Consider the following 23613-nt stretch of genomic DNA (forward strand, 5'->3'; position numbering starts at 1 on the left):
ATGGAGACAGGAAGGGTTCCTTGAAAGAGCCACTGTGGGATTTTCCAGCCTGCAGATTGTCTACTCTACCAGCACAGCGGGCTGCATTTTGCTCCGGTTATGGCCGAGATGATTGGCCGGAGATAATGACCCTCACTTTCACATCAACTGCAAACTGCCACAATGTGAGCACAGCCTCTAAAGTTTCCACACAGACACTCAATTATATAGCCGAGATTCAAACGCAAACATATTTATATTAACATTTGAAGCAGTTGGCCGAAATGAAAATTGACACATACATAGAAAATATAAGACATAAAAGCGATATAAATAGCTCAACATTGGTTTTACTGCCCAAGACAAAGGAGGAGCCTTTTCTGAAGTGAGGCCTTTGCTTCACTAAGGTTATTATCAGAGGTAAAAGTGTGTTTCGGGTAATCATCTCAGCTCTGGGTGGGTTACACTAAGGCAGTTCAATGGCTGCTAACGCCACATCTACACACATTGAAATCAAATGAGGATACAACAACAAACAAAACAATATCAAAGGTGGAGATGAGCAATCCTAAGCAGCAAAATCATTATATTTATGCCTACACTAAAGTACAAATGACCCATTATATTTCATTTGGGCGTTAATTGAACAGCTTATAAAACAAACACAATTTGTGGCTTATTTGCTTTACCTATAGTGTGTTCAGAAGAGGCTACTGTGAAACGCCAGTACAAGGTGTGAATAAGTGCAACATCTAGAAAAGAATGAACATTTTAATCACAAGCATGGCTTTCCTGCTCCGTCGGTGATGGTGGAGCAGCGAGACATGGAATGATTTCTTTTGTCGACCGTCTGCGATTATACCAAACCCGAGACTCAAAATCTTGATCATGCAATAAAATAAGATAAAAAAAAGGAAAAGTCTAAATCCAATTATTTAGATTAATGTATTAATTTCCAATCATTCAACAAAACAATCACAGCTGGATATTGTTGGTGAGTCGAGTGCTGCAGGTCCTCATGTTAAGATAAAAGTTACCATTTTACCTTTTCTTTTATTCTACAAGTAAAGTGTGTATTTTTATCCCATATATTCTACATGAGGCCTGACAACAGGGGTCAGCAGATAGCAGCCCGCGGGCCGCCAATAATACCTGGTCCGCCAAGTGAAATGATAAAAACAGTTCATGTGTGCGGCGTTCATGTGTTCTTGATGTTCTGAATTGTGACTGTTAGAGGAGTCAGTGAATGCATCCTGGAGAGCTGGTTGAGGCAGCAGGGGGGAAGGGGAGAGCTGGTTGAGGCAGCAGGGGGGAGGGGAGAGCTGTTGAGGCAGCAGGGGGGAGGGGAGAGCTGGTTGAGGCAGCAGGGGGGAAGGGGAGAGCTGGTTGAGGCAGCAGGGGGGAGGGGAGAGCTGGTCGAGGCAGCAGGGGGAAGGGGAGAGCTGGTTGAGGCAGCAGGGGGGAAGGGGAGAGCTGGTGGAGGCAGCAGGGGGAAGGGGAGAGCTGGTGGAGGCAGCAGGGGGGAGGGGGGAGCTGGTGGAGGCAGCAGGGGGGAAGGGGAGAGCTGGTCGAGGCAGCAGGGGGGAAGGGGAGAGCTGGTTGAGGCAGCAGGGGGGAAGGGGAGAGCTGGTTGAGGCAGCAGGGGGGAAGGGGAGAGCTGTTGAGGCAGCAGGGGGGAAGGGGAGAGCTGTTGAGGCAGCAGGGGGGAAGGGGAGAGCTGGTTGAGGCAGCAGGGGGGAGGGGAGAGCTGGTCGAGGCAGCAGGGGGAAGGGGAGAGCTGGTTGAGGCAGCAGGGGGGAAGGGGAGAGCTGGTTGAGGCAGCAGAGGGGAAGGGGAGAGCTGGTTGAGGCAGCAGGGGGGAAGGGGAGAGCTGGTTGAGGCAGCAGGGGGAAGGGGAGAGCTGTTGAGGCAGCAGGGGGGAAGGGGAGAGCTGCTTGAGGCAGCAGGGGGGGAAGGGGAGAGCTGCTTGAGGCAGCAGGGGGGAAGGGGAGAGCTGTTGAGGCAGCAGGGGGGAAGGGAGAGCTGTTGAGGCAGCAGGGGAGAAGGGGAGAGCTGGTTGAGGCAGCAGGGGGGAGGGGAGAGCTGGTTGAGGCAGCAGGGGGGAAGGGGAGAGCTGGTTGAGGGAGCAGGGAGAAGGGGAGAGCTGGTTGAGGCAGCAGGGAGAAGGGGAGAGCTGGTTGAGGCAGCAGGGGGGAAGGGGAGAGCTGGTTGAGGCAGCAGGGGGGAAGGGGAGAGCTGGTTGAGGCAGCAGGGGGGAAGGGGAGAGCTGGTTGAGGCAGCAGGGGGGAAGGGGAGAGCTGTTGAGGCAGCAGGGGGGAAGGGGAGAGCTGCTTGAGGCAGCAGGGGGGAAGGGGAGAGCTGCTTGAGGCAGCAGGGGGGAAGGGGAGAGCTGTTGAGGCAGCAGGGGGGAAGGGGAGAGCTGTTGAGGCAGCAGGGAGAAGGGGAGAGCTGGTTGAGGCAGCAGGGGGGAAGGGGAGAGCTGTTGAGGCAGCAGGGGGGAAGGGGAGAGCTGCTTGAGGCAGCAGGGGGGAAGGGGAGAGCTGCTTGAGGCAGCAGGGGGGAAGGGGAGAGCTGTTGAGGCAGCAGGGGGGAAGGGGAGAGCTGTTGAGGCAGCAGGAAGAAGGGGAGAGCTGGTTGAGGCAGCAGGGAGAAGGGGAGAGCTGTTGAGGCAGCAGGGGGGAAGGGGAGAGCTGCTTGAGGCAGCAGGGGGGAAGGGGAGAGCTGCTTGAGGCAGCAGGGGGGAAGGGGAGAGCTGTTGAGGCAGCAGGGGGGAAGGGGAGAGCTGTTGAGGCAGCAGGAAGAAGGGGAGAGCTGGTTGAGGCAGCAGGGAGAAGGGGAGAGCTGTCGATGGAGAGACAGCTTGGAGTGAACGAGCACTGATACCTGCTGAAAAACGGACTTTCCCTGTTTGTTGACAGTGAGGTCACAGCCGACAGTCACCGGGCAACAATGAAGCCAGTGAACGAGCCACCTTGTGGTCATGCAGCGTCTGGGCGGACCTTACAATATGGAGCTGGTCGCAGCAGTGCATGGTGGGAGTTCTGTTTGTCTTGTTCTCGAGGTTATTAGAGGTTATATTAGGTTTATACAGTGTGTGTATGGTGGTGATGTTGTGTTTTGTTCGTTAGTTCGTGTAGTTAATTTGTTCATCCAGTTTAGTTTGCTGTGTGAGTTGTGGATGGGCCACCAGGAGTCAAGGAGGTGTTGAGTGAAGTGTCCTCCTACCATGAAGGTACTGTTGCTGTGAACATGTCACAATAAAAGCCAGTGTTATGCAGCTGACACAAAAAGTGGGTGCAAGTGCTGATTCCACTCTGCTTACCACAATGTATTTGCTATCACAAAAATGACTATTCCACACTGATCACACGTCGGCGGGCATCTGGCTTCCATCTATGGAGGGGGTGCTCTCATTAATGGCCAGAGAAAAGTGATGGTCTGACTCACACTGCTGATAATGGTTCCATACACAGCACAGGGAAACTGACCTTGGAGAGAGAGACATCTGTTTCTCCAAGGCAATGGCTTTGCCCACCATTGAGTTGGTCACAAAAACGTTTGGCCTGAAGCCAACCCCTGCCTTACAACATGGTGTGAGGTATTTAATGTGACACATTTTATAGTTGTGTCTATACACACTCCCTCGTGAAAACGGATGGAATTCAAACTTGCACATTTATTGCTTTTGACATTTTCATGATCGTGGGAAGAGCAACAATCACCACATGAGGAGCAACTGCAGTGTAAGTTCAATTTTAGCAAAACATTAAGTTTTAACTTGAAGCCATTGGTCTTAAGCTTCAGAAAGATAATTCTTTTATCGAGAATTACTCCTGTAGTCTTCCATGGCTTGACATTTTGGTCAACAAGTCATAGATCATGTACAGACAGACATTATTGGCTTGACCAGACAGACGACGAAGCTTCAGCCTGTTCGCTAAACATGAGCTGGAATCAGAAGCCTGGTGACTTGAAATAACTCAAATCAAATAGTAAAATGTACATTATAGAACATCTTCAATTAAGAATAGATGTTAAGTTAATGAATTATAATTTCTTGACTGTGTCACCTTAATGTTTTCAGATTCCGCTTCCTGCCCTAGATTATTAACTCCTGCTTAGTATTCAGAATACAGACATGGCAGCATTATCACCAGTGGTGTGCAGTCAGGGGCAGCAGGGCGAGCACTGCTTGCCCTACCAAAAATGATTTTTCTTTTTTTTAATCATTAAAAAGTGATTCTGAAATCTGTGTCTGGAATCAATTCGTGAGCAATTACTTTAGCAACTGCATTGCTAACCCTCTGGTCGAAGCTGGACGCTGCTATTGGATTAAAATGTTGAGTGACAGTATCATCAGCCAATCAGATGGGGGCTTTAGGGCCAGCAGAGTTTCTAGTGCTGGTCTTGGTGTGGTCATTGAAATGAGCTTGACTGATTGGCTCATGGGCAGGAGGTGATGACTCTTATTATCTACTACTCTGGAGGGATGGAGGCTGATTTAACAGGAAGATGATACGATAATGAACCTGCTTCAGGACCTTTTTCAATTGTGAAATCTTTCCTTGGATGAGATCGGTGCTGCTGTTGGCATTTGTTGTTTTTTGATTGTAAAGTGGTGTTTCCCATACAATCCTGCACAGAGATAGACAAGCACGCATGCATCCATGCATCCATACGTCCAATGCTTGACACAAGTGCATGAGACCCCCCCCCTCCCCCCGCAATCATGTTGGAAAATGATTTGATGGCGAAGCTGCACAGTGGAGTGTTGATGTGATGTGTTGTGGTTGTTGATCAGCTGTCATGTTGGTGTGGATTAAGTACTGATGCATGGTAGTGGCCTTACATTGGATTCAGGTTGTGTTTTTACTGCAGGACATAATGTGCGGCCGCAAGGCGGGGTGGGATGGGGAGACGGGTGTTTTAACTGCTGGCCCTGGCACCACCCCTCACTACTGCTTATCACTCTATTGATCAACCTTTTAATAACAGAACAACCCAATGTATTTACATCATATATAAATTGTTCCTCAGCTGTTCCCTTCATAGACATTATTTTCTGCACCTGCATGTTTTATTTGGGTGCCTTTCCTGATGCACCCTGAGCAGTTGGCAGTTAATGGCCGTGGTGGAATGTCAGCAGTGGGATCTGAACCAGCACACACAGGTCCTGCTACACGCTTGATTCCTGAACATGTAGAATCTCTTTATGTTGTCCTGTACTAGGTCATACTGAAGGTCGCTTTTAAAGAGACTCTACCTTAATGTGTGTTGCTCTCTAAAAATGACGATATGAGAACTTGCCTCCATATGAACATAGACAAAGGTAACTTGAATCATCACTTTACAGGGCAGTGGTTCCGTCATGACGCTTCTCGGGTCGCCTACAGTACTGCAAGAAAGCCTGTCACAATGACGAGATGAAAATCTAATGGTGATATTTCAAACCTAAGAATGAGAATGGCCATAATCAGTCAATGCAGGCTCCTGTGTGTGTGTGTGTGTGTGTGTGTGTGTGTGGTGGTATCTACCCCTCCAGAGGAAGGCACTATGAATGGTTTGAATGTCCTTGGTTTTTCATCAACTGGATTGGACTGATGGCTGGATAATAACATCCCTACAACACAAGCCGGCCTCCCGAGAAGCTGAGAACATTTCCTTCTTTGTCTTCATATCACCATCAGTGCGTCCTGATTGTGTTGTGTTCTCATACCTAGCGTTTTTATATTTCTATTTTTTTTATTTTTTTTTATTGTTGTATTCTTATTTGTAGTTCTTTAATGTGTTTGTAGTTTTTAATCTGTTTTTATTTTTATTTTAGGTTTTTTTTAGTGTTGGACTGTTTAGTTTAGTTTTTGTTTTTATGTGCAGTCACACGTGCAGCACTTTGGGAACACGTTGTTGTTAAAATGTGCTATATAAATAAAGGTGGATTGGATTGGATACCTGAAGTCAGTGAGGCAGAAACCTCTACCAGGCACGCGCACGTACGCACACACACACACACACACACACACACACACACACACACACACACACACACACACACACACACACACACACACACACACACACCTACACACACACACACTCGCACACACACACACACACACACACACACACACACACACTCGCACACAAAGACACACACACCATCCTCATGAGTGTGTTTTTCCCTAAAGGTAGCTGCTTCAGGGTTCCTCCGGAGAGAGGCAGAGAGCGAGCGAGCGCTAATTTGGCATGACCTTTTTGTCAATGAAAAACTTTGCTGGAGAAGCTGTGCCATCCTCCATTGGAAAGTGCACATGCCCCCTGCAGTGTGCTAAAGGTAGAGGTAGCCCACCCAGTAGACCACGTTGAAGAGCAAGAAGGAGGTGGGGAAAAAGACGCGTGAGTAAGAGTCCAGTTCCAGCAGATCTATGTGGAGGCGTCCTTTTCTCCAGCTGTCACCTTTACACTCCTCGAAGCAGCAGAAGAAGCTCTGGCAGTCTTTTCCATCCAGACACTCGTAGACACAGGTGTCCTCAAAGTCCTGCCAGTACATGGACTTGTTTAAAGTGATGACGCTGTGTGGAGGAGGTCCCACGTCCAGGACAGAGTATCTCTGGAAGCACAAGGAGCATCCATCACTCAACTTGTACACGTCACAGCAGGATATGATGTCATCCCACCTGGGGAATTGTATCTTCTTCTGAGGGGTTTGGAGAAAACTTCACTGGTTTGTTCCTGTTTATAAATATTCAACTGGCTCAGAACTGTTTCATCCTACACTATATCACCCAAAGTATTTGCTCAGCTCTATAATTCATTGCTTCCAGGTGCATCTGGGACGGGATGATTCTCTCTCCTCTCCTGCTTGGTGCACTCCTTCACAGATTGTGCCCTGGACCTTCAAGATGAATGTGGCGAGATAAAATTCCTATAAACACTCCTAAACCTTGTGGAAAACCTTCCGAGAGAAAAGTGAATGCACCAGTACAACTTCTGGTTTTTTTTCTTTACCTCGTCATCACATATTTTTTAAAAGGTGTGACCTCCACCCAGGTGTGACCTACAGTCCAGATAATGATCCAGGTTTCAAACTTTTTCAATTGGAATGAGATAAACTGGCAAACTGGTGCTGGGTAATAAAATACTACGATATGCCATGCTGAGACATATAGTTCCCAAAAGGTTTGAAGACATGTATTTACATTTAGTAGATACATTGTGAGACTCATTTTCTCAAACACAGTACTTGGATGATGTTTTGTAAATTTTCAGTTCTAATAAAAATGTAGGATAAGACCTGTCTGTTTGTTTGCACATGAGGTGACAGTCAGTTGCTGATGCGGTAGAAAAGACCTGGAGTCTCATTCACAGGCTGATGCAGCGCCTTAACAGTATTATCCAAACAGCTTATAAAGGGCAGGGTCACATCATAGTACTAGTATCATAATACTTTGCTCACTTGAAACCTGTGATAAGAAAACCCCAGCGCTATCACGGAAACAATGCTTTTTAACATGCAACCGTGATCCTGTGGCTCACGGTGTCACCTTCGTCTACATTTCATCCTTCCCCAGCGAGTTCATGCTGCTGATTGTTGAGGAAGACTATGCCAAGTGTACAACTCACCGATGTTTTAGGCTGCATGTAGCTTGGTCTTCGGAGGCTGTATGAGTAGTAATTTAAGGTTGCATACTCCATCAGAGCAGCAAAGACAAACAGGAAGCAGACAGTCACAAAAAGGTCCATGGCAGTGACGTATGACACCCTGGGAAGTGACGTCCTGGCCAGAGTACTGAGAGTCGTCATGGTCAAAACCGTGGTTATTCCTAAAGAATGAAAAAAAGATGAGTCATCTCACATGCTCAGTTTGGTTGAAGACTATGGCTGCAAGAATTTAAATTGATTTCACTTTCTTCACTGTTGATAACAAGGACTTGATGTCCTAAACCTCCTGAAAGCCAACCATTGAAAATAACTTTCAAATCTCAAAAGACACAAGCAAACATGGCAGGATAACATCAATTATGTTGGACAAACAATACACAGAGCATTTGATCCCATTGACAGTTGAGCCAGTCCACCAGCAGGATGAAGACTCGTTTAACCACAACAACTGTCAGCAACTTGGCACAGGCGGGGAAGACCCAAATGCAGGACTCAAGGCAGGAGGACAGTTCAAAGGTTTTATTGAGGCCGAGGAACCCAGAGGACGAGACAAGGAGAAAAAGCACAAACAGCTGAGGTCGACAACAAGGAGTCACACAGGAAAATGCTTGGATGTAGTGATGACGACATACGAACTGGCACAGGAGAACACAGACTAGACCAGACACGGATGGATACAATGATGTGAGAACAGAGAAGGAGAAGATCATTGGTTAATTGAAAACACGAGGTGAGGCACACAAGGTGGGGGGACAGGAAGACAAACCTGAAACAGAGACCGAGGTGAGTGATTTCAAAATAAAACAGTAAACAAGACATGAAGCATGAGGAAACCTGAAGCATAATCTGGGGAGATGTGACAGTAACACACTCTCAATGGCCGGCACCGGGCGGCCCAGGTTCATCTGGATGGGAGTTGTGGAAGTCCTGGATCAGGCTGGGGACAACAATGACTCTTGATGGGATCCAGCAACGCTCCTCGGGACCGGAGCCTTCCCGGTCTCCCAGGTACTGATGACTTTGTCCACGGCGCCGAACACCCAGGAGCTTCTTGACCATTTAAACAGGTCTGACATCGATGATACGAGGGGGGGGTTCTGATGCACCAGGGGACTAACTTTGGAGGACTTGATCTGGCATGGAATGACATGGAATGTTGGATGAACCTTCATGAATCTTGGGAGCTTTAGTTTAACTGCAAAAGCATTTATTATTTTGGAGATGGGGAACGGACGGATGAAGCTGGGTGCAAGCTTGTTGGACTCCCCTCTGAGGTTGAGATGTGTAGTAGACAGCCAAACCCTCTGACCTCTCCTATGGTTGGCTGCCCTCTTGTATCCAGCGGAGTGAATGATCAAGTCCTTGCAGGCCAGCTCCCAGGTATGACGGCAGCGTCTCACCAATGCGAGAGCGGAGGGCACTATAGCCTCCTTCCCCTGAGCTGAGAAAAGAGGAGGCTGGTATCCATAGACACACTTGAAGGGGAACACACCAGTCGAAGACCTGGGAAGGCTGTTGTGAGCATATTTGACCCATGTCAGCTGTTTTGTCCAGGAGGCTGCGTTTTGGGGGGCTGTACACCGAAGTCCAGCCTCCAACTCCTGATTGAGGGTCTCCACCTGCCCATTTGTCTGGGGGTGGAATCTGGAGGAGAGGCTCACCGTGGCATCAGTAACGGTACAAAACTCCTTCCAATGCTTGGAGATGAACTGAGGGGACCGGTCGGAAACAATGTCCCTGGAGAAGCCATGGATACGGACAATGTGATGGAGGGCCTCAGCCGTTTCCTTGGCTGTAGGGAGTTTAGGCATGGGAATAAAATGAACCATTTTAGAGAAGCGATCCACCACCATGAGGACGGTGGTGGATCGAAGTCCAGGGAGATGTTGGAACCATGGACGGCTGTGGACAGGAAGAGGCAGGAGTTGACCAGAAGGAGACTGACGGGATGTTTTGTTTGCGGAGCTTGAAGCCACAGGGCTGCAGCTGCAACTTCCATATTGGTCCCGGGAGAGCAAACGCTCCAGTGACTTGCCCTGCACCCGAACACGAGGTGAGTGACTTCAAAATAAAACAGGAAACAAAACATGAGGAAAACCTGAAATGATAGTGATGGCTATATGCTCCATCCAATCACTCCATGGCAAACGCAAGAAATATAAGACGCAGAATGCTCATTCTGAGAGAGGAGAGAGAAGATTGACAGGGGACAGAGGGAGAGCGGGGGTAGGAGGATGGGTGGGGGACAACATAAAATACCCTTGTTAGTGCTATATATATTATTTACAGTTATCACACTGATCCAAATATTTTCCAACTGTAATGAGATTAAACCTGCTGGGCCTAAAGTATTTTGTGCCGTTTTTCACTACAATTGATTTTTCCTTTATATCTCAAATATAAAGTCCATACACTTTGCCTTATTTGGTGTCATTTTGTTCAGAACAACCTCATAAATGCAGCTCTGAAGTATTGTTTTCAGTTTGGCACACTTTATTAAAACAGTGGATCTAACAACACCATAAAACTACAAATTTGGTTGGGAAAAACAGATTTATTGATGATAAAATTCACAGACATGCTCAACGAATCGTTTAGTTTACTTGTGAAGTAAATCTAAACTATAATTAACTCAAATGTATCAAAACAGGACTGAAAAAACGGTTTTCTACAGATATTTACAGTGAAATAGAAGCAAGACCCCTGGGGGACGCCTCTCCTGGTCTGGGGGACACCTCTCCTGGTCTGGGGGACACCTCTCTCCCCTCTTCCAAAACAAAGCTGAGGTCTTCAATATCATCATCAGAATCACTCTCAAACTCAGTGTCAGACTCGATGCTCTTCTCCTTCAAAAAAAAAAAAAAAAGACGGAGCACCTGATCCACGTTCAAAAGGTTCATTGTTTTGATAGAAAAAAAAAGAGTTCGCTTGAAACTAAAAAACACTCCAATCTCACTAACTACACACTAACTACACACTAACTACTCACTAACTACACACTAACTACACACTAACTACTCACTAACTACACACTAACTACTCACTAACTACACGCTCACTACACACTAACTACTCACTAACTACACACTAACTACATACTAACTACTCACTAACTACACGCTCACTACACACTAACTACTCACTAACTACACACTAACTACATACTAACTACTCACTAACTACACACTAACTACTCACTAACTACACGCTCACTACACACTAACTACTCACTAACTACACACTAACTACACACTAACTACTCACTAACTACACGCTCACTACACACTCACTACACACTAACTACACACTAACTACACACTAACTACACACTAACTACACACTAACTACTTACTAACTACTCACTCACTACACACTAACTACACACTAACTACTCACTAACTACACGCTCACTACACACTCACTACACACTCACTACACACTAACTACACACTAACTACACACTAACTACTTACTAACTACACACTCACTACTCACTCACTACTCACTACACACTAACTACACACTAACTACTCACTAACAACACACTAACTACACACTAACTACTTACTAACTACACACTCACTACTCACTCACTACTCACTACACACTAACTACACACTAACTACTCACTAACAACACACTCACTACACACTAACTACTCACTCACTACACACTAACCACACACTAACTACTCACTCACTACTCACTCACTACACACTAACTACTCACTAACTACACACTAACTACACACTAACTACTCACTAACTACACACTAACTACTCACTAACAACACACTAACTACACACTAACTACTTACTAACTACACACTCACTACTCACTCACTACTCACTACACACTAACTACACACTAACTACTCACTAACAACACACTCACTACACACTAACTACTCACTCACTACACACTAACCACACACTAACTACTCACTCACTACTCACTCACTACACACTAACTACTCACTAACTACTCACTAACTACACACTAACTACACACTAGCTACTCACTAACAACACACTCACTACACACTAGCTACTCACTCACTACTCACTCACTACACACTAACTACACACTAACTACTCACTAACTACACACTAACTACTCACTCACTACACACTAACTACTCACTCACTACACACTAACTACACACTCACTACACACTAACTACTCACTCACTACACACTAACCACACACTAACTACTCACTCACTACTCACTCACTACACACTAACTACTCACTAACTACTCACTAACTACACACTAACTACACACTAACTACTCACTAACAACACACTCACTACACACTAGCTACTCACTCACTACTCACTCACTACACACTAACTACACACTAACTACTCACTAACTACACACTAACTACTCACTCACTACACACTAACTACACACTCACTACACACTAACTACATGGTCAAATCGCGATAATAATCGCTTTTTCTCTGATATAAATCTCAACTCACTCTCGCTGTCTCCGTCTCTCGGTTTACTTTTTCACGGGTGAACTAAACAAAATGACACCTCCCACTATGGAAACTTTTGATTGGACATGGGCCCTTCTTCTCAACCAATGAGTGAAAGGTATACTGCCACATTAAGAACGTTGTTTTTAGACCCCTGGTCTAGACAGTAAAACGATTTTGTAGATTAAACCAGCTTGAGCAGCTCTATCTAGACAGTAACATGATTTTCAAGCAGGAATATAAATTAGCAAAGAGGCAACAACAAAATAACATGATTTTGATCATTGAACGAATGATGGCAGAAAACAAGAAACATCAGCAGAAAATCTCATTGATGAGGAGTGGGAAAGTGTGTGCGTGCATGCGTGCGTGCATGCGTGTGTGCATGTGCCAAGCCACTACTAGATCCGATCCTCCACCAATCCAACTGTGAATAGGGAGGGAGAACCACAACCCAGTCCCGCCGGGAGTGCCTGAGCCTGAGTGAGCGCATCCCCTGTACTCCAGCCACACGCGCTTCGGACTGGGGTGGGGCCACAGTGGGAGGTGCTGGGGGGAGCCCCATCTCCTGGCCCCCCACCCTGTGGGGTGTTGGATGCATGTAGAGGTTTGTATAATGTAATAATTGCCAATATTGTAATAAGACAATTGATTCTTTATCGTAAAAACATTTCGCCACAATGTTTCCAAAAAAGTGTTAGTGTCTTCACAGAAAGGCCTTTTGATCTACTGTTAATGAAAATGTATTGATTAGCACATAGTGATCTCTGGATCGCTGAGCCTCCAAGTTCCTTTCCTTAAATGTCTTTAATCACATCTTGAGGGAGAGTATCACTCAGCGCTCAAGGCACAAATTCTGCTGTCCTTGTTTCGACTGGCAGCATGTAACTCATGTGACAAACTGAATTCCTCAGACTGACAGACTTCAAAAAAGTCTTATATCCCCACAGCATCTCTATACCACTCCATTCTCTGTCACATCTCTCTAATCTGCCAGTTTTAGGGAAATAGCTTAAAAAAAGAAGCATTTATAGCTGTATCACCGATGTTGCCATGGTAACAACCTGGCCACATCTATTTCAGGTGGACATCTTGCACTTTTTCTTTGGCCTCTGGTTGCCACAGTGATGGCCCTCAACTTCAGCTCATGTTGTGACATGAGCTGAATCATGTTTTTAGTTCTTACTTTCTTATCTTTTATTTTCATTTATCGATTCACTTTATTGGCTCCTATTTATTCTAGTCCAGTGTCTCCTCACGGAGGGGGGGGGGGGGTCTTCATCAGGAGTTGAGTGTGGTCTGCCTGTAGGGGGCGTCATCATTGGGGATGGTTCTGGCCGAGGCGGTGGAGCTCAGCCTGTGGTCTACTGACCGTGGTGGGGGCTCCTGACTGGCTGGGTGGGGGCGGTCCCTGTGGCGGGGCCCCCGTAGCTGTAGGCTGTGGCTCCTCTCGGTGTTTACGCCCCCGAGGGTGGTGTTTTCGCTCCTGGATCGTCAATGCCTGGCCATTCTTACAGCAGCTTTTATATTTTGCCCCGGGCAGTTGGGGTTGGTGGTGTGGTGGGTGAGTGTATATGTGGGGTGTGGCTGTGCATGTGTGTGCTCGTGCACACGTTGTTTTCTTTTTAATTTTTCTTTTCAATCTTTTATGTGAAGCACTTTGTGTTCCATATTTCATTGTATGAAAAGTGCTCTAGAAATCAAGTTTGAGTTTGTATGTTGCAATCTGTATGCTCCTGTTTTGTGTAATTTTAAGAAGTGTGTCTCTGGATCCGTTGGTTGAATGGGTAAAGGAAAACAGTTACTTTTGCATGTTAGAGATAGAACACATATCCTGGACTTATGCTCTTGTAATTTCTACCTTTTGTATGTTTTACCTTTTCGAATTTCTAGGCTCAGGTAGCTTATGTTTTATGCATTTGGCTTTGTGGTACAATTAATGTATGATTACACAAGAGACAGGACAAAAGGACTGCAGCCTTGACATGAAATGAAGAAGCTGCAGGGATCTTGTGGTACAAAAACACATCTTTGCATATCATAAAAGGAGAAACAACAACTAATTATATTTGAAATAAGACTCAAGGACTTCACACCTTTTTCCCCCATGCAGGCAGACATACTGTAAATACTGAGATTTGGAAAAACGACATTGACTTCAAGATCCAGGTTTGGAGCAGTGATTTCTTTTCTTTTTTTTAACCCTCGTCCTGTTGGGCAGCGTGGGCAGACAATGTGATGTGATTGAGAGCTTCTGATGTCAGAACAGTTTTTGCTCTTGCAACAGAAAGGGAGTAAGAGTCTCCCCATGTTGCTGCTTTATTAGAAGTTGGTATGGCTGCCGTACACGACCCGGGGGGGGGGGGATGCTCAAAGAGAGAGAGAAGAGAGAAGATTGAGAGGAGAGGGAGTGGGGGGTAGGGGGATGGGTGGGGGACCAACTATCTGATGTAACATCAACTGAATCCCGTGACTTAAATCATATTGACCCGCACGGTGCTGACAGGTCTGCCAATGTGCCACAGCTACACTGCGATATAGATATGTGCATATTAGACAGTGTGCCAAACCTACATCAAGTCAGAAGAACTTTTTATTATTGCTAGCTTGTACTGTTACTGCAGAACTAAAAACACACCTGTGATTGAGTTTTGTTCCATTAATTTACAGACTTTACAAACTGTTTTACATCAACCAATGTAAAATAGCAAACATGGACTCAAACTCTGTCAACTTATTTGCCCTCTTAGAATATTCACTTTTGAAGTGTCAGCACAGGATCCTAAGAGTGTGGATACAAGTGAACAAACACACAGAGAGAAAACAGACCAGTTACCTTCATAAAAATGTTCCACAGGACTGCAAAACAGAAAGCATGCTCAAACAAAAGAGGATCCAAAAGTAGAAGAAAACAGAACAAAAGAGACAAATGGAGAACATCATGAAAAGGCAAGTAGCCATACAGTGTCAGTAACAGAGAGAAAAGCAACACACCAATATAATGAACAAAGTAAAATACAAGGAGAATGATGCAAGCAAGGATATGCTCAGTTGTCTAAACAGCTGAGGTGGAAAACATTTCATGGTTTGGTTATCTCCAACAGAGCCGCTGATCAGTACCTAAAGCTGTTCTGGCTGGAGTGGCATCCTTTTTGATCCAGAACGACACCCAGGAGAGAACCACTGTGAGGATGCAGGGGATGTAGGTCTGTATGGTGAAGTAGCCCATTCTTCTACTCAGGTCAAAGTACACGGTCATCACCACATAGTCCCCTGTGTGTGGAAGCAACAAATCAATGAGCAAATGTGCAGGGAAAAAAAGGCATTTTGGTAAAAACTTTACACAATTTACTGTTAGTGGTTGTTGTGTAAGAAATCATAGAGAAACGTTATTTTCCTCTTTGTGACCTTTTAATACATGCTGTACATATTCAAATACTTGAGCTCAGAACAACACATCATACCAGTCTGTTATGGCTAGTCAAGTAACAGGAATTAACAAAATGTTAAAAGCAATGAGAAATACAACCTTTTATAATACATCAACCTGTGAGGAAAATTTAAATATAGTTTCAAGTAATACATTTAAATTGAAACATGTTTCTGAGAGTGTGATATCTTGCTGGAGATATTTTGCCATTTCCTGAGACAAATTGGTGTTGGCTAGCTAGCTTATATACCAAAAATTAAATAGGGATTGTGTTTGCCTTCAAAATATGCCAAATATACATTAACATGACAAATTGTAGAAAGTGGGTGTAGCTTGGCTAATCTCAGGTGACCAAACATCTTCTTTTGGTTGAACATGTTTGGATTCGTAATCTCGTAAAGTGTTTGTTGTTTTCCAGGAAGTTGTTAATTTTGTATTTTGTAAATTTTGGTGGTTTATAATGAATACCATAGGTACTTTGTGGTGTGTGGTGTAATCCGATTGTAGGTGGCTCTGTCTGCTCACACAGTCCTTGTTAAACGAGAATAGCTTTTTATTATCATTAAACAATATACAATTACATTGGAGAGCTGCTCCTCTCAAAGTGCAAAAGAACAAAATGTAACATTCAATAATAGTGCAATATATCAAAAAGTAGTGCAAGATGAAATAGTTTCACAGTTGTTATATATATATATATATATCCATCCATCCATCCATCCATTGGCTACCGCTTTATCCGGGGCCGGGTCGCGGAGGCAGCAGTCTGAGCAGAGTAGCCCAGACTTCCCTCGCCCCAGACACTTCCTCCAGCTCCTCCGGTGGCACCCCAAGGCGTTCCCAGGCCAGCCGAGAGACATAGTCCCTCCAGCGTGTCCTGGGTCTGCCCCGAGGCCTCCTACCGGAGGGACATGCCCGAAACACCTCCCTCGGGAGGCGTCCGGGGGGCATCCGAAATAGATGCCCGAGCCACCTCAGCTGGCTCCTCTTGATGTGGAGGAGCAGCGGCTCTACTCCGAGCTCCTCCCTGGTGACTGAGCTCCTCACCCTATCTCTAAGGGTACGCCCAGCCACCCTACGGAGGAAGCTCATTTCAGCCGCTTGTATCCGGGATCTCGTTCTTTCGGCCATGACCCATAGTTCATGACCATAGGTGAGGGGAGGAACGAAGATCGACCGGTAAATCGAGAGCTTCGCTTTTTGGCTCAGCTCCTTCTTCACCACGACGGACCGATACAACGTCCGTATAACTGCAGACGCTGCACCGATCCGCCTGTCGATCTCACGCTCCATCTTTCCCCCACTCGTGAACAAGACCCCAAGATACTTGAACTCCTCCACTTGGGACAAGGGCACTCCACCGACCTGGAGGGGGCAAGCCACCTTTTTCCGGTCGAGAACCATGGCCTCGGATTTAGAGGTGCTGATCCTCATCCCAGCTGCTTCACACTCGGCTGCGAACCGTGTCAGTGCACGCTGGAGATCCAGGCTTGATGGGGCCAACAGAACCACATCATCCGCAAATAGCAGAGATGAGATTCTGTGGTCCCCAAGCCGGACCCCCTCCGGCCCCCGGCTGTGCCTAGAAATTCTGTCCATATATATGATGAACAGAACCGGTGACAAAGGACACCCCTGCCGGAGGCCAACGTGCACAGGGAACAGGTCCGACTTACTGCCGGCAATGCGAACCAGACTCCTGCTCCGGGAATACAAGGACCGAACAGCCCTCAACAAGGGACCCCGGACTCCGTACTCCCGGAGCACCCCCCACAGGACATCTCGGGGGACGCGGTCGAACGCCTTCTCCAGATCCACAAAACACATGTGGACTGGCTGGGCGAACTCCCACAAACCCTCAAGCACCTGGCGGAGGGTATAGAGCTGGTCCAGTGTTCCACGACCAGGACGAAAACCGCATTGTTCCTCTTGGATCCGAGGTTCGACTAACGGCCGGACCCTCCTCTCCAGTACCCTGGAATAGACTTTCCCGGGGAGGCTGAGGAGTGTGATCCCTCTGTAGTTGGAACACACCCTCCGATCCCCCTTCTTAAAGAGAGGGACCACCACCCCGGTCTGCCAGTCCAGAGGTACTGTCCCCGCCCGCCACGCGATGTTGCAGAGACGAGTCAGCCACGACAGTCCCTGCACATCCAGAGATTTAAGGAACTCTGGGCGAATCTCATCCACTCCCGGTGCCTTGCCACCGAGGAGCTTCACAACAACCTCGGTGACTTCAGCTTGGGAGATGGACGAGTCCACCTCTGAGAACCCAGTCTCTGCTTCCTCAATGGAAGACGTGGTGGTGGGATTGAGGAGGTCCTCGAAGTATTCCTTCCACCGCCCAACAATGTCCCCAGTTGAGGTCAACAGCTCCCCACTTCCACTGTAAACAGTGTTGGTGGAGAACTGCTTCCCCCGCCTGAGGCGCCGGACGGTTTGCCAGAATTTCCTCGAGGCCGACCGAAAGTCCTCCTCCATGGCCTCTCCGAACTCCTCCCAGACCCGAGTTTTTGCCTCCACCACAGCCCGGGCTGCGGCTCGCTTGGCCTGCCGGTACCTGTCGATTGCCTCGGGAGTCCTATGAGCTAACAGTGCCCGGTAGGACTCCTTCTTCAGCTTGACGGCATCCCTTACTTCCGGTGTCCACCACCGGGTTCGGGGATTGCCGCCACGACAGGCGCCAGAGACCCTGCGGCCACAGCTCCGAGCAGCAGCTTCGACAATGGAAGTGGAGAACATGGTCCACTCGGACTCAATGTCTCCAACCTCCCTCGGAATCTGTGAGAAGCTCTCCCGGAGGTGGGAGTTGAAGGCTGCGCGGACGGAGGGCTCGGCCAGATGTTCCCAGCAGACCCTCACAACACGTTTGGGCCTGCCGAGTCTATCCGGCCTCCTCCCAGTCCAGCGCATCCAACTCACCACCAGGTGGTGATCAGTTGACAGCTCTGCCCCTCTCTTTACCCGAGTGTCCAAGACACGCTGCCGGAGATCAGATGACACGACCACAAAGTCTATCATTGACCTCCGGCCTAGGGTGTCCTGGTGCCATGTGCACTTATGGACACCCCTGTGCTCGAACATGGTGTTCGTTATGGACAAGCTGTGACTGGCACAGAAGTCCAATAACAGAACACCGCTCGGGTTCAGGCCGTTCCTCCCAATCACCCCCTTCCAAGTCTCGCTGTCATTACCCACGTGGGCGTTGAAGTCCCCCAGGAGAACAATGGAGTCCCCAGTTGGGGCACTATCCAGCACCCCTCCCAGGGACTCCAAGAAGGTTGGGTACTCTGAGCTGCTGTTCGGTGCATAGGCCATATATATATATATATATAAAAAATTCCCCTCTCGCCCTCCGCGGGCGGTCACCTGTTTTTCTATTCCAAGCTCGGGTCCTCTACCAGAGGCCTGGGAGCTTGAGGGTCCTGCGCAGTATCTTTGCTGTTCCAAGTACTGCACTTTTCTGGACTGAGATGTCCGAGGTTGTTCCAGGGATCTGCTGGAGCCACTCCTCCAGTTTGGGGGTTACTGCCCCGAGGGCACTACTGTCACCTTCACCTTCCAAGCCTCTCCAGCTCCTCTCTGAGCCCTTGGTATTTCTCAAGTTTCTCATGTTCCTTCTTTCTGATGTTACCATCACTTGGTATTGCTACATCCACCACGATTGCTTTCCTCTGCCCTTTATCAACCACCACGATGTCTGGTTGGTTCGCCATTACCATCCTGTCTGTCTGTATCTGGAAGTCCCACAGGATCTTGGCTCGGTCATTCTCCACCACCTTTGGGGGGGTCTCCCACTGTGACCTTGGGGTTTCCAGACCATACTCCGCACAGATGTTTCGGTACACTATGCCACCCACTTGGTTATGGCGTTCCATGTAAGCTTTCCCAGCCAGCATCTTGCACCCTGCAGTTCTGTGCTGGATGGTCTCAGGTGCCTCTTTGCACAGTCTACACCTTGGGTCTTGTCTGGTGTGGTAGATCTGGGCTTCTATGGCTCTGGTGCTCAGAGCCTGCTCCTGTGCAGCCAGGATGAGGGCCTCTGTGCTGTCCTGTAGGCCAGCCCTCTCTAGCCATTGGTAGGACTTCTTGAGATCAGCCACTTCAGTTACGTTCCGGTGGTACATCCCATGTAGGGGCTTGTCCTCCCATGATGGTCCCTCTTCCAGCACCTCCTCATCTCGCCATTGTCTGAGACTTTCGTTGAGTATGTCATCCGTTGGAGCCCTGTCTTTCATGTACGTATGGAGCTTGGATGTTTCATCCTGGATAGTGGCTCTCACGCTCACTAGTCCTCGGCCTCCTTCCTTACGGCTAGCATACAGTCTCAAGGTGCTGGATTTGGGATGGAACCCACCATGCATGGTAAGGAGCTTTCGTGTCTTAACATCCGTGGTCTGTATCTCTTCCTTTGGCCACCTTATTATACCCGCAGGGTACCTGATCACTGGCAGGGCGTAGCTGTTTATTGCCCTGGACTTGTTCTTGGCTTCTTAGGACTTGCCTCACTCGCTGGAGGTATTTGGCATTTGCCGCTTTCCTTGTTGCCTGTTCAAGGTTGCCCTTTGCCTGTGGTATTCCCAGGTACTTGTAACTGTCCTCAATGTCTGCTATTGTTCCTTCTGGGAGTGAGAGCCCTTCAGTGTGGACTACCTTGCCTCGCTTTGTTACCATCCTACTACATTTCTCAAGCCCGAATGACATCCCAATGTCATTGCTGTAGATCCTGGTGGTGTGGATCAGGGAGTCTATGTCCCGTTCGCTCTTGGCGTACAGCTTGATGTCATCCATGTAGAGGAGGTGACTGATCGTGGCCCCGTTCCTGAGGTGGTATCCGTATATATATATATATATATATATATATATATATATATATTTATTTATTTATATATATACATGTATGTGGACATGTATGTGGCTGTATGTACGTTTTTGTGTGTGTGTGTGTGTGTGTGTGTGTGTGTGTGTGTGTGTGTGTGTGTGTGTGTGTGTGTGTGGTCATGTATGTATCTATGTATGTATGTAAGAGATAGAACAAAGTTGATTGTGCTATTTTCTTTAGGACAAGGGGTGGGAGTAAATACGTTTTACTTCTCACTCCTTTCAAATATGCATCTTATTATGTTTTTCTTGATTTATATTTATATTATTATTACTGTTTTTTTGTGTCTTGATATTAGAAATATTCAAAATAAACATTTCAAACAAACATCAACAAAGCTGACTTGTGACCACTTTTTCTAAGATTGTAGAAATAAAGGAAGGTTGGATGTTGGTCTGTAATTTGCTAAGACTTCTGGGTCAAGGGTGTTTTTTTTAAGAAGAGGTTTAACAACAGCAACTTTAAAGGCTTGTGGTGCAAAACCTGTTATTAGAGATACGTTGATCTGATCTAGTATTGATGTACTAATCATAGGGAAAGTATCTGTAAACAGTCTAGTGGGTATTGGGTCTAGTAAGCAAGTTGTTGGTTTAGATGAAGCCACGATTGAGAAGAACTCCAGGACTTGTATAGAGTGAAGCTGGATCACTGGAAGTCAGGCTCCACTAATGAATCTAAAGATGTGGTTGGTTGATCAGCGACTGCACTGGGCAGTGACTCTTTAATCTTATCACTAATAGTTAGACTTTTGTTATTAAAGAATCATTACTGCTCAGAGTTAAAGGGATATGAGGTTCGACAGAGCTGTGACTTTTTGTTAGTCTGGCTATAGTATTGAAGATAATTCTAGGGTTGTTCTTGTTTTCTGCTATTAAGGAGGAATCGTGGGCGTTTCGTGTTTTGCAAAGGGATTTTTTATATATGAGCAAACTTTCTCTCCAGGCTGTTCTAAATACTTCTAACTGAGTTAAGAACAATTTCTTCTCTAATTTTCATGCCAATTTCTTTAGAGTTCAGATTATCATTATACCATGGAGCCATCCTCCTCTGTGTTTTATCTTCAAGGTACAACATAACCAAGTGTGGAGCGAAGTAAGGCTGCTGGTCCATCTACAACCACTCAACCTGAGTAGGGCTGAAGGTGTGGCAGCTGTTTACTGCTGGTCCATCTACAACCAAGTCAACCTGAGTAGGGCTGAAGGTGTGGCAGCTGTTTACTGCTGGTCCATCTACAACCACTCAACCTGAGTAGGGCTGAAGGTGTGGCAGCTGTTTACTGCTGGTCCATCTACAACCAAGTCAACCTGGGTAGGGCTGAAGGTGTGGCAGCTGTTTACTGCTGGTCCATCTACAACCACTCAACCTGAGTAGGGCTGAAGGTGTGGCAGTTGTTTACTGCTGGTCCATCTACAACCAAGTCAACCTGGGTAGGGCTGAAGGTGTGGCAGCTGTTTACTGCTGGTCCATCTACAACCAAGTCAACCTGGGTAGGGCTGAAGGTGTGGCAGCTGTTTACTGCTGGTCCATCTACAACCAAGTCAACCTGAGTAGGGCTGAAGGTGTGGCAGCTGCTTACTGCTGGTCCATCTACAACCACTCAACCTGAGTAGGGCTGAAGGTGTGGCAGCTGTTTACTGCTGGTCCATCTACAACCACTCAACCTGAGTAGGGCTGAAGGTGTGGCAGCTGTTTACTGCTGGTCCATCTACAACCACTCAACCTGAGTAGGGCTGAAGGTGTGGCAGCTGTTTACTGCTGGTCCATCTACAACCACTCAACCTGGGTAGGGCTGAAGGTGTGGCAGCTGCTTACTGCTGGATCCACGATGGTATTGAAGTCAGTATTGGTGGAGTACTGCCCTGAATTTGGTTCCAGCATTGTCTGATAGATATCTCTTATATTTCAGTTTGTTTTCAGGGGCTGATATGAGGAAGTGATCTGACAGCAGAGGGTTGTGGGGAAAAACTGTTAATTGATCAATGTCAATACTGTAAGTGAGAACAAGATCAAGTGTGTGATTAAGATAATGAGTGGGTTCATTCACCTTCTGTGAAAATCCACTTGTGTCCAGTAATGAGCTAAATGCCATGTTAAGGCCGTCATTGTCAACATCTACATGAATATTAAAGTCTCATGGGATGTAAACAGTCAATCTCGAGAGGAGAAGTGTACTTTATGTAGGATTTTAGCAGCTAATATCTCGTAAATCAGATACAATGAGGAATAGACGAGGATCTTTACCTGCTGTCGTCTTGATTATGTTTGTGGAGTTTCTCAGGCCCACGAAGTCAAACTGGTAGAGCCGCCAGGACTTCTGGTCAGAAGCCTCCACTGAGTTCTTCCTCCACTTGTAAATCATCTCATCTTGCGGGTATCCATCTACAATCACACAGAATATGTGTGTGTGAGCGCCAGAGAGGATTGGAGCCACAGGCCACATCCTCTGCATGGATTCACTGCACAGAAAGACCGACGGCCACCCAGGACAACATTTATCCTGAGCAGGAGGCTGGCTAATGAAAAGACAGTCAGGAGTGAAGACAGACGTACAGAGAAAGTAGATTAAATGAACGCTTTGCTTCAATAATGTACCGAATCCATCTTTCTGTTGAGCTTGACATGATCGGTACAGAGCCGAGGACTTCTTTTACAGCTGATCATGTGAGGTTATTGATGGCTTAACGCTTCCACGTCTGCTTTGGCGTACACCCAACTCGAAACCTCTCCGGCCTCAAACAACTACTAAATCCTTTTAGGAAGCAATGCAAACTATTTTAACATATTGCTTGATAGCAACTTGATGTAACAGGGTCTCAACTAACTGCGCTCACATTGAGTCTGAGTGGACCATGTTCTCCACTTCCATTGTTGAAGCTGCTGCTCGGAGCTGTGGCCGCAGGGTCTCTGGTGCCTGTCGTGGCGGCAATCCCCGAACCCGGTGGTGGAAATCCAAAGTAAGGGATGCCATTAAGCTGAAGGAGTCCTATCGGGCGTTGTTAGATCATCTGACTCCTGAGGCAGCTGATAGGTACCGGCAGGCCAAGCGTACTGCGGCTTGGGCCGTGGTGGAGGCAAAAACATGAGTCTGGGAGGAGTTCAGAGAGGCCATGGAGGAGGACTATCGGTCGGCCCTGAGGAAATTCTGGCAAACTGTCCGGCGCCTCAGGAGGGGGA

At 47.0% G+C, this 23613-nt stretch overlaps 1 protein-coding gene across 1 annotated transcript in view; it reads right to left on the reverse strand.

The window, feature by feature from the left end:
- Positions 1-6304: 6304 nt before the first annotated feature.
- gabrg3 (gamma-aminobutyric acid type A receptor subunit gamma3) overlaps positions 6305-23613 on the reverse strand; it is a gene marked incomplete at both ends in the record, with an annotated part of 73188 nt that continues 55879 nt past the window's right edge. Inside the window, 4 exons of the mRNA XM_080505923.1 lie at positions 6305-6583; positions 7600-7799; positions 15248-15400; positions 22681-22818. Coding sequence (XP_080362049.1) covers positions 6305-6583; positions 7600-7799; positions 15248-15400; positions 22681-22818 — 770 coding nt within the window. The remainder of the gene's footprint in view (positions 6584-7599; positions 7800-15247; positions 15401-22680; positions 22819-23613) is intronic.

This window comes from Blennius ocellaris (assembly GCF_963422515.1).
Source record: "Blennius ocellaris genome assembly, chromosome: 12".
NCBI lineage: Eukaryota > Metazoa > Chordata > Actinopteri > Blenniiformes > Blenniidae > Blennius > Blennius ocellaris.